The sequence below is a fragment of the Adiantum capillus-veneris genome, unplaced genomic scaffold (genome assembly GCF_014529385.1).
Source record: "Adiantum capillus-veneris isolate H3 unplaced genomic scaffold, ASM1452938v2 Hic_scaffold_276, whole genome shotgun sequence".
NCBI lineage: Eukaryota > Viridiplantae > Streptophyta > Polypodiopsida > Polypodiales > Pteridaceae > Adiantum > Adiantum capillus-veneris.
In genome coordinates this window covers 208,843-219,308 of record NW_028221404.1, presented here as the reverse complement: position 1 = coordinate 219,308, position 10,466 = coordinate 208,843, and the positions used below count along the sequence as shown (strand labels likewise).

The following is a 10,466-nucleotide window of genomic DNA, read 5'->3' as shown; positions in this document are numbered from 1 at the left end:
CTTTCTATAGCTTCATCGAATTCATCCTCCGAGTACACTTCTTGAGTAAGTATGGCCAACGTAGGTGTTTTCTTCAGAGCTTACTTTAGAGGTGAACGGATGGCCGTATGCCATCGAGAATGCATTTCGTCAATCGGGTGCTTCAAATGGCCACTCTACTAGCAGGGGTGTCGTGAGTGCCCAAACTCTCTGTCCAAAGCGCCACCAAACCCTCTCTTTGAGCTCTGTATCGTGTAGAATCCTCTCGAGAATGCGCAACATGGCACTCCCACTCCTCAATCTGTCTGCCACTAAGAATCACTAGCGCATGATCTCAAAGGTAGTCCCTGTCAAAATGCATAGAGATCCTCCCATGTCACAAATGTTGTCACTTGCGTAGAAGCGATCTATCCGAGATAGATTCATGCCCCTTACTTTGCGGTCAGATTGAGAGAAAGATAGGTTCTCTAAGGGTCGCTCAAAGCCTGCATGTTGCCAAACATCTGAAATCCTCAAGGTCATACATAAGCGCTCCCAAGCTGCCAACTCAGCCCCATGCATAGTAGCATGGCTGCCTCCAATCCTATCTGAGGGGTCCTCCAACATGTTGAAGTCCCCCCCAACATACTGCTGATTTGCATGAGGCAAAGACTCCACAATGTGTGACCAAAACTTAGCTCGTGCACTCGCATGGTTGGGCGCAGAGATGTTCAGGAAGCCCATGAGGCTACGGGGAACCTGCATAGTAACCTGCATAGTAACCTACCGTTGTATCCAAAGCGTCGGTGCCTCTGGCAGCTAGCAAGAGAATGTGTACTCGGAAACAAGCTGCCTTAAGGTCGCAAGGTGGGTCGTCGAGGAATCGGGTGAAGCTACAGTCAAAGAAATCCCACCGTCGGCCAATGTCAAAATTGGTTGGCCCACGGGGACTGAAGCAAAAGGAGAGACCTGTACCAGAAGTGGCGTCCTCAAGTAGGGTTGCCCCCCACCCCCCCCCCCCCCCCCCCCCCCCGAGCCATTCAGCTCATAGTGAGATCACTTCCAAGAGAGCATCGAGCTGCAGATGAGTGTCTAGTCCCCTGTGTCGGAGGAGTGCGGGATGGGTCGGGTGACGAAGCTGAGGGCCCAATAGGTGAGATGGGGGGTGGAGGCGGGGCAAAGGAGTCGGTAGGTGGAGGGGGAAAGGGCTGGCGTGAAGCTGAGGTGGAGGGAAGCTCCTCAGCGGAAACCTGCAAGGGTCAAAATGGTTCCCTGTCGGAACACAATGCTGTGGAGGTGGAGGGAAGCTCCTTAGGGGAAACCTGCCGCAAAGGGTCAAAACAGTTCCCTGTCGGAACCCAATGCTGTTGGGCTGTAGGAGGGGGGCCACCAGGGGGGACAGTGTGGCGAGCCCTTCCCTGTCGACGGCAGCAATGTACCTGCTGCCAGTCATTGGTCTATGACGAGGTGCGAGCTTGTGTGTCCTGGGTACCTATCTGCTGTGTGGTCAGCCTTGGGGATTGAACATGCGATGTGGATCGAGTTCTCCTGTGAGGACAGGCCTTCGCTAAGTGGCCCATCTGTCGGCAAATGAAGCACTAGTTCGAGACTCCCAAATACTCCACCCTATGGCGGAGCCACCCGCCACTCACCCTAGGTAGAGGAACTACCTTCGGGAGGGTGTGGGTGTCTCGAACCAAAACACGTACTGTGGGAATACGTGTAGCCTTGGCAGAAACTGAAGCTACCATGCAGGGTCTCCAACACTGTCGCGATCTTGGAACCAATCTTGGAAAGAAGCGGAAGGTACTCTCTCCTCAGGCTGGGGAAGCAAACTGAAATGGGTAGATCTTCTTCCTCGGCAAGAACAGGTGAAGCTGGGTCGAAACCATGGGGCCACTATCGGAAATGAGCCCTGATCGCTCGGATGGCCAGCGGGCTCATCGAAATGACCTTGGCAGCCATCTTGGGAGTCTCAAACTCGATCTGGTAGTACCCTTGTCCGAGAAGCTATATGTCGATGATATTTCCTACCTTTGCTAGGAGATGGGCCTTTAGGAGGTTGCGCACCTCACCTCTGCTAGGTCGACTGCCAATGATCTTACAGATAACAAAGGTGGCGTAAAGGCGCTCCACTTCTGTTGCAAGGCTCGCTTGCTCTGCTAGTGACAGAGCAAGTCCGATGGTGGATCGGATGAGGGGACTTCATCTGAGTCCCTTTGAGGCGGAGCACGAGCTTCCATTTGTGTCTGCTACTGCAAATGAGGGCGAAAGATAAGAGTGTTCCTGCCGGAGCGAATCTCGCTGACGAATCTAGACGATATCCCACAAGGAGAAGAGAGCGACAAGAAGACAAAAGGGGAGAGGGCGATGGCGAGGGGGAGGAGGGTGGGGGGGGGAGAGCAGTGCGAGCGAGGTAGGGAGATGGGAGCGAGCGCAGCAGCAGCGAGTGGGCCAAAGGACTACGATTATGTATTTGCCTACAGCCATGTAAAAACCAGATTATGAGGCCTTCAAAAGAGTTCAAGGATACCGGTAACCATCAATACTTACGAAATAGATGTCTACTTCAGTTCAAAAATCTGCATATTGGCTAAGGTTACGAGGCCTTTCTTTGTTATACTGTAAAGAAGTATCCAGCTAATCATATTACACCCATTTTCATAAGCGTTCATAGACGGACATTTAAAAATAAAAACCATCCTCAGTGACCTTTTTAACAAATCTCAAAGATCCGATGAGTCTCAATAAGATACTCAAAAAATCTCAAACATTAATGTGGGTATGCCCATGTAGATGTCTGTGTGTGTGCGTGCACGCTTTCAAATTATCTCTTGGTCAAGCACTACATTTTGCTTATGACGCTGGAGACATCACTCTTGATGCCTACAGGATTTACTTTGACTGCTTCTAGCTTTTTGAGCCTCATAGTGCTCTGCTCTTTGTATCCCTTTCTTTTCGTGGGTTTTCCTCGCTTTGAGGTTTCCCACTTGTAAAGTAATCAAAGCAGATTTACAAGAAGAAAAAAGTGTGTGCACGGACACGTGCGTGTGCAGGTGTGTGGTGCAAGTTTTAAACTAAGTGTGTTTAGGAAATTTTATTGCTTTTTCACCCTGCCTGAGTTCTAATCTAACTTGTCACCATCTGTTTTCAGCTTCAAGAAGAAGCAGGCATAGTTGCAGGTAGCATTCTAAAACAAGGAGTTTTGACTTTTCACTTCGATGATAAGCCACAGCCGTGGGAGGTATATTGTGTTCTTTGCTGAGTCTGATTGAGTACTAGATACAGGTGCAAGTACGGATTTTCTCCATATAATGTTGTATGATGTATCAAGCTCGCTCATTTTGAACTGGCACAATTGTTTTTGTCTTTTTTATTATGATTTTTTAGTAAATATTAATTAAAACACCTTGAAGGCTCACGCCTCAAGGAAAACATACAGGTCCGAGCCGTGTACAACGCAAGTGTAAACCCCCCTCAAAACCAAACAACCAAGGTCTTGCAGGTGATCTAAACCTGGCAAACCTTCTTAATTTTCTTTTTTTATACGACTCTTGTAGAGAAGGGGGACTTCTCATAAGTTGGCTTTGCCCTTGCTGTACTGCTAGATACATCACAGTGGAAGATCCTTCATCAGGATCCAGGTTCAAAGTTGGGAAAGGTAAGTAGAGGGGGGCATTTTGCTTCTTTATGCTTTTTACTAGGCTATCCATCTGCTTGGCTCTCATGCACCTCTCTTCTTCTCATGTGTCTTTTGTTCTTGGCCTCTCTTCCTCTGGCCTTTTCAGCATCTGATCTCTGCTTCCCATTTGGTTCAAGTTTTTTCATTTAGAATTGAGTTGATATTTTTGAGATACACATTATGAGTTGGGGCCTACTATTCCTCATGAGGGTCCACCAACAAGAAGGTTTACCTTTGATGCGACACAGAAGGGTGAGTCCAAGTGAAGATCAAATGTATAGTGAGTTTCTTACTGCAGCTACTCCCTGGAAGTTCAGGACATTATGCGACTATTTCAAAGACAAAATTCTGCTAAGTGTTCAAGGTTAAGATCCACTGGTAGGAACAGACAAAACATGGTTGCTAGGGGCCAATCGTCAAGAGCAACTCGCAAACTATGTCAGGTGCAACAAAGTTTCATCAAGGACATTTTGAAGGCTGGCATGCAAGATGCTACTCCAGCTTAAGAATTGCTTGTGCAATTTACACTACAAAGGTGACGATGTAGTGAGGGACATTGCATGTTTTACAGATTGAATCCATTATTGCATTAAGACGAGGTGATTACTGAGGACTGAGGTTTGATTTAGTTCAGCGATACTAATTAACTCTTTTTATTTGAGGTAAAGACACACTTAAGAGGTGAGAGAGGAGCCTAGTCTTTCTCTAGCAGATTTAGGAAAGGTTCCTAGGGGAAAACATCAATCAAAACAATCATGAGACTGTGACAAACACTAACTTTATTTGTTGGTTTTTTTCCCTTTCTTTTTTATTTAATTTTTGGGACCCTCTTTTTGAAATCACAAATGCCTGGACATTGCATGGCCAGTGTGAAACGGTCATTGGCAGAGAGTTTCACCCGCAAGAGTCAAGGCCACGCAGCCACAAGATGGCGGGGCCGATCGGCACTGGAATCCGACTAGTAAAGAAGGGGCTAGGCTCAGTTAAAGTCATTTAGGCCCCTCGACAGGACGTTATAAGTTGGTGGGTACTAGGAATTAAACAAAATGGGGCAAACTGGATACATGGCAGTAGGAGAGAAACCTATAGGCCAACTGAGCTTGTAGAAACTCTCATCCCAAGAGGGGGCGCCCAATATGAGTGGAAAAGCTGCATTTTCAGCGTTATGGTGGATTTTCAGATTCTATAGCTTTAATGGAAAGCTTGCTTTCTTCCTTGTCTCATATAGCATGATGATTTGCTCTTGTGCACATCTCTCTCTCTCTCTCTCTCTCTCTCTCTCTCTCTCTCTCTCTCTCTCTCTTCAGCCCATCGCTCCCTTTCAGCCTTCCCCCCTCAGCCCAGCGCTCCCCATCCCCCCTCAGCCCACAGCGTTCAAACGCGTCAGTCTTTTGCGCAGGTACAAAGTTACACGTCAATCTTTCGCGTAGAGACTCCACGCGTTCGAGTCAGTAGTTATCGATTAGAAGCAAAACAATAAAAGCAAAACCTTAGGACAAAAAATCAGACGTAGATAAGCCTTTTATCAAGCATGGGGGCTACTTAAACACAGAGGTTTCTTAAGCAAGGAGGGGGGCTGCTTGCTTCTCTCTCTCCCTACACAGTTCTTGAGCAGCCCCCCCTTCCGACCCCCCCGATCCATGCCCACACACATGTGCTTTTTTCACCGTTGAGATGGTGAGGAAGGCCATTGACAGGATGAGGACTGGGAGAGCATATGATCATGATGGCTTAGTGGCTGAGCATTTCACGCATGCCAGAGATTTACTAGCAGAGCTTCTAGCAGTTATGTTTAACTGTGCATGTGTGAGGGCTTGCCTCATACTGGAGCCTATCTACTATTGTACCTATCTTCAAGTCGGGGAACTATCGCACTATCATGATTGGACACACATTGGCACGGTTGTATGCATCTATTCTTGAGCAGCAGCTGAGTAGATGGGCAGAGAGGGAGGGGATACACGCAGCCGGGCAGGCAGGTTTCAGGAGGTTTTTTTTTTTTTTTTTTTATCTTGACATATCTTGACACTCAGAGCCATCGTTGAGGAGGGCAGATCGCGTGGGAGACGGATCTATTGTAGCTTTGTGGATTTCCGCAAAGCATTTGACACAGTGCCCAGAGCTAGATTGATGTGCAGATTAGAACAGATGGGAGTACCCACAGAGCTCTTTTGGGGGGTCATGGCATTATACAGGTCAGTAGTGGGGCATGTACGCACACCACAGGGTCTATCCACACTGGTTTACTCCACTATTGGGGTGAAGCAGGGCTGGCTCTCTCCTACTCTATTTGGTATGTATGTAGATGAGGTTTCTGACTACATTGAGAGAGATGGTGATAGAGGTGCACAGCTGGCAGGGACATGGATTCCACTATTTCTATATGCTGATGATATTGTGTTGATCTCCGACTCTCCGGAGGGGATGCAACGTCACTTGGATGCTTTGCATAGGTTTGCCCAGGAAAGTGGTTTGTCCGTCAACCTTGGTAAAACCAAGGTCATGGTATTTAATACCACCCCACAGTGGATCAGGAGGTCAGCGCCCGCCTTCACATACGGGCAGGAAAAGGTGGAGTATACAGATGCTTACACTTACCTTGGAGTGGTTTTTAGTGGGCCAGCATTTTCATTGAGGAGGGCAGCAGAGACTAAATTGACCAGAGCCCATGCAGCATTGGGTAGATTGGCAAGGATGTGTTCACAGGTTCAGTTTCAGGAGCCTCGGACGAAGCTTTGGCTCTTTGACACTTTGGTGGCTTTTGCATTGCTTTATGGAGCTGAGATTTGGGGACCTTCACTGGATCATCACGGGAGGACAAGCCGCAGTGATGGATGGGGGGACATGGAGAAGCCTCTGATCTCTATGATCTCGCGGCTCATTAGAGCTAAGGCTTCAGTACCGGGTGCTATTGTACGAGCAGAGCTAGCTGCCCCCCCCACTGGTGGTTGAGGCGCTTACCAGATCTGTCTCCTTCATACCCCGCATGTGGGAACTTCCTAGAGACAGATATGCAGGCCGAGTCCTCTCAACAGTTAGCCATGCAAGGAGACACAACATGCTGGTATGGGGAGATGACATCATGGTTTCAGGCGAATGGGTTCAGCATAGATAGATATTCTCCCTTCCAGTACTCATTGGATGCACCCTCTTTGACTCTTACACAGTCCGAGATCGCCAGGCTCATTCGCCAGGACTTGACTTAGCTAGACACCAAGAGGACATTGATACAGCCAGCACAGGAGCTGAGCACGAAGATGGCTTTCTACAGAGAGCATCTCCTCCAGCTTACGGAGGATGGTTTTGTGACGAGGCCCAGATACATGGACACCCACTTGTCTCATGGGATACGATGTGCTATTGGCCAGATACGCACATCTTCACACCAGCTACGGATCGAGACTGGGAGATACATCGGAGTACTAGCAGAGGCTAGGACATGCCCCCTATGTGACATCGAGCCTGAGACAGAGTTGCATTACACATGCCACCGCCCCGTCTACTACGAGATACGAGGCCGCTTCCATTGCTTATTCAGAGAGGGCTTTCGACCACTCTCCACACTCATGCGGTACGAGGATCAGAGATGTCTGGGTTTGTTTTTTCTCGAGCTGCGCAGACACAGAGAGAGCTTGATGAGAGGGAGCCAGTCTCAGAGACAGATCACAGACTTGTTTAGAGCTGCCATTGGACACCCGGAGGAGCTACTACCACAGTAGAGCTCGTCGCCTTACACCAGAGGGACACTGATCGACCGAGCTACTGAGCTGGGGAGATCCAGACGCCCACGACAGCGGAGGACTACACATCATCGACGGAGGCTGCATCAGAGGATTTGGATCACTTTGGCCCGACATGCACGACGCACGATCAGACTACTGACCATGGAGGAGATTGATGAGATCCGCCAGCGACCGATACTGGATCTCTTGTGATCTAGCTATCCCCGGCTAGCTGCTTAGTTCACACCTAGCAGTTTAGGATTCCATAGTATGTTATTTTGTCATCTTGTTACTCTTACTTTGTATCAGATCCACCACATTGTAACTTTCTTGTCTCATAGGTCACTTTGGCCTTTTGAAGACGCTTATATAACATTTCATTTCTCTCTCTCTCTCTCTCTCTCTCTCTCTCTCTCTCTCTCTCTCTTCTCTCACACACACACACACACACACACACACATCACACAATCCTTATGATTTTTAACACAAATGCAATTCAACATTCAAACACACTCTTAAGCAGATTTTTTCAGGCTGCAGATTTACAAAATACAAAAATTGACCTTCACCATATTAGTGCTCAGAATATTCTAAGAAAATAATCACAAACCTCAAAACTCAAAACACCACAATGCCAAAATACTTGAACAACTCTTCCTTTCCCAAAAGAAGAGACATTAACACATAAGGCGGCATGCATAGAGCGCTCTTCTCCATCTATGGCAGCCCCAAGACTTACTTACACACAACATAAGGGAGAAGCCAAGCAAATAGACACCTGGTGCACAAAAACATTCTAAACAAACAAGCAACCAATGAGCACAAAATATGAGAAGCTGCAAGATAGGCTTACCAATTTTACATGCGTTTAGAGCAAAAGTGTGACGAGACACCCCAATTGCAAACAATTTGTTGATCAAACCATGAGATAGATCATTGAACTTGATATCCTTGCTCTCATATAGAATCTACAATCCTTATTTAGGGATGAGTTGATAAGAGGAATGTTTGCAAGAGAATGGTAGCAATAGCATATTGATGCTCTCTCTATGGTGCCGCTTATGATAGCGAGCTTAGGAATGGATAGGGAGACAAGAGGAGGAGAGATTAGGGCTTCCCTAACCTTAGAGGAGCTTATTTGCAGCAATGGAGTAGGTGTGTGTATTTTTGTGCTTGCCAAAGGGCCTTTTTATAGTTGTACAAGACCTTGGGTTAGGTTAAACTTGACTAGGGTAGGTATTTAACATAGTTAGGTTCCCTTTTGACCATTCCTTCAATTATGCAAATAAGGGACTTATTTTTTCATTAAAAATAGCCTTTTAGGTCATGGAGGCTCCATAAGGGTTGATAATGTATGTGGACCCCACCATGATGTCCCTCCAGTGGCTCCTGCAGAGTGTCCCCATCCTGTTTGTTGTGTCTCTGGAAGCATCTTGAGCTGACCCCTCCACATGCAAGTGGTTTTTAACTCTCCATTGGTATTTTATAATGTTGGAGAAGTCAAGAAAACTTTTCACCTTTGTGGTTACCTGATTGTAACTTTGACCTGCAGTAACGTGTCCGCAGCACCTTGTTTCACCATAACTTTCAGCCTGTAACTCAGAATTGGGTGCTGTAAAAGGCAAAGTTGACCTTCTCAAAGTGTTTAAGCTGATTTTGGAGTGTTCTTCAAGTATAAACACGAGCTGAGGCGTTCAAGATGCATCCAAAACACCTTTTGAACCAAGTCTCCTTGTAGGGGGCCCTTTAGCATGCATCCAAGGTGTAGCATGCTTTTTTCAAAAGGGAATCCACCTTAAACAAATGAGGTGGCTCCAATAAGTTTGATTACTGGGGATATACATTATATTTAAGATTTGTTGACCAACACAAGTAAATGATCCAGACTTGGGTCACATAGTGGTGGGGAAGGGAAGGCCTACAGGTTAACCCTACCCTTGAGAGAAGATGGGTAAGATAAGTGCCCATAAATTATTTATTTACAAATTATGGGATGTAGATAGCTATTTAAATTAGTAAAGGTAATTAATTAAAAGAATGTGTAGTAAAAAAACTAGGAGGGTAGAATTAAGTTTACTATTTACATTTAGCATGAAGAGAGAAATATGATGTAAATGCATAATTAAAGATCTGGAAGGGTAAGGTGTTTGTATGGAAAAAGGCTATTACGAAAAGAGAGAATGAACATAAGTTAAAACTTGATAAAAAAATATATACATTTAACTAGAAATGTAGTGCAAATGCAAGGTTCCATTTAACGCTACTCATATTAGCCCTCCCCCTTCATCTAGGATCATTCATGCTCCTAGATGAAACAAAAGAGTTTTTTTTTTTTTTCTTCTTCTTTTTTTTCTTTTTTTCTTTTCTTTCTTTTTTTTTTTATTGTTCTGAAAAAGGAGGAGCGATATACACTCTTTTACTCCATTAGACTGCTTTTCATTACCTCAATCCCATAAATCGGAGATGGGAGGGTTGCCTTGGGTATATTGAGATTCCAAGGCTGGTTCTTCTTTGCACATCAAGCTTTAAAAATAGGTGGAGCATTTGCCAAGCCGAAGGGAGTGACAATTTGGAGCTTAGACGATGTAGGTAGAGGACTTCCTATCAACGGATTGATACGTTGAAAGTAGGGCTTTAATCTCCATCCATTGACTCTGGTCTTGTGGGTTTTCTGATAAATCTGCTACTCTGTAACTACCATCCCAAACTTTGTTTTTATCATGAAAGGTCCTCCCATCTTTGCAAAAATAATTTGTCAAGTCGAGTATCAAGTCGGTTATCATAGCGAAAGAACCAACATACCTTCCTTCAATCCTTTCCCCTTGAGCTTCTTGTTGATTTTGTCCATTGGTTTGTGGATTGGGCAATGTAATAGTCGATGGACTCTTCTCTATCAAGCTCAAGGTGAAGATCTAAAATTCTTTCCTGCAAAGCTTCTTTTGGCCTCTTTGCTCCCGTGAGAGAATGCGTAGGCTTGCAATCTCCACCTCAATAGGAAGGAGTGTCTCCTCTCCATTACCAAATGAAAAGAAGTGAATTGAGTGGATACCTTGAAAGATGTTCTGTATGCCCATAGAGCTGCGGTCAAATGGTGATCCCAATCG

At 46.0% G+C, this 10,466-nt stretch overlaps 1 protein-coding gene across 1 annotated transcript; it reads left to right on the top strand.

Annotated features, from left to right (window-relative positions):
* The first annotated feature begins 3,110 nt into the window (after positions 1-3,110).
* On the top strand, positions 3,111-4,146 carry LOC147417330 (uncharacterized). The gene is made up of 4 exons (XM_086507713.1): positions 3,111-3,202; positions 3,375-3,463; positions 3,567-3,619; positions 3,958-4,146. Exons 1-4 carry the CDS (start codon positions 3,180-3,182, stop codon positions 4,144-4,146), a joined length of 354 nt encoding a protein of 117 aa, XP_086363839.1. The 5' UTR covers positions 3,111-3,179.
* Positions 4,147-10,466: the final 6,320 nt, after the last annotated feature.

Excerpts from the sequence above, each read along its gene's own strand:
- LOC147417330 (XM_086507713.1), top strand. The coding sequence starts at position 3,180 with ATGATAAGCCACAGCCGTGGGAG. Across the intron at positions 3,203-3,374 it reads ATAAGCCACAGCCGTGGGAG|GCTCACGCCTCAAGGAAAAC; the intron begins GTATATTGTGTT and ends AACACCTTGAAG. Across the intron at positions 3,464-3,566 it reads AAACAACCAAGGTCTTGCAG|ATACATCACAGTGGAAGATC; the intron begins GTGATCTAAACC and ends CTGTACTGCTAG.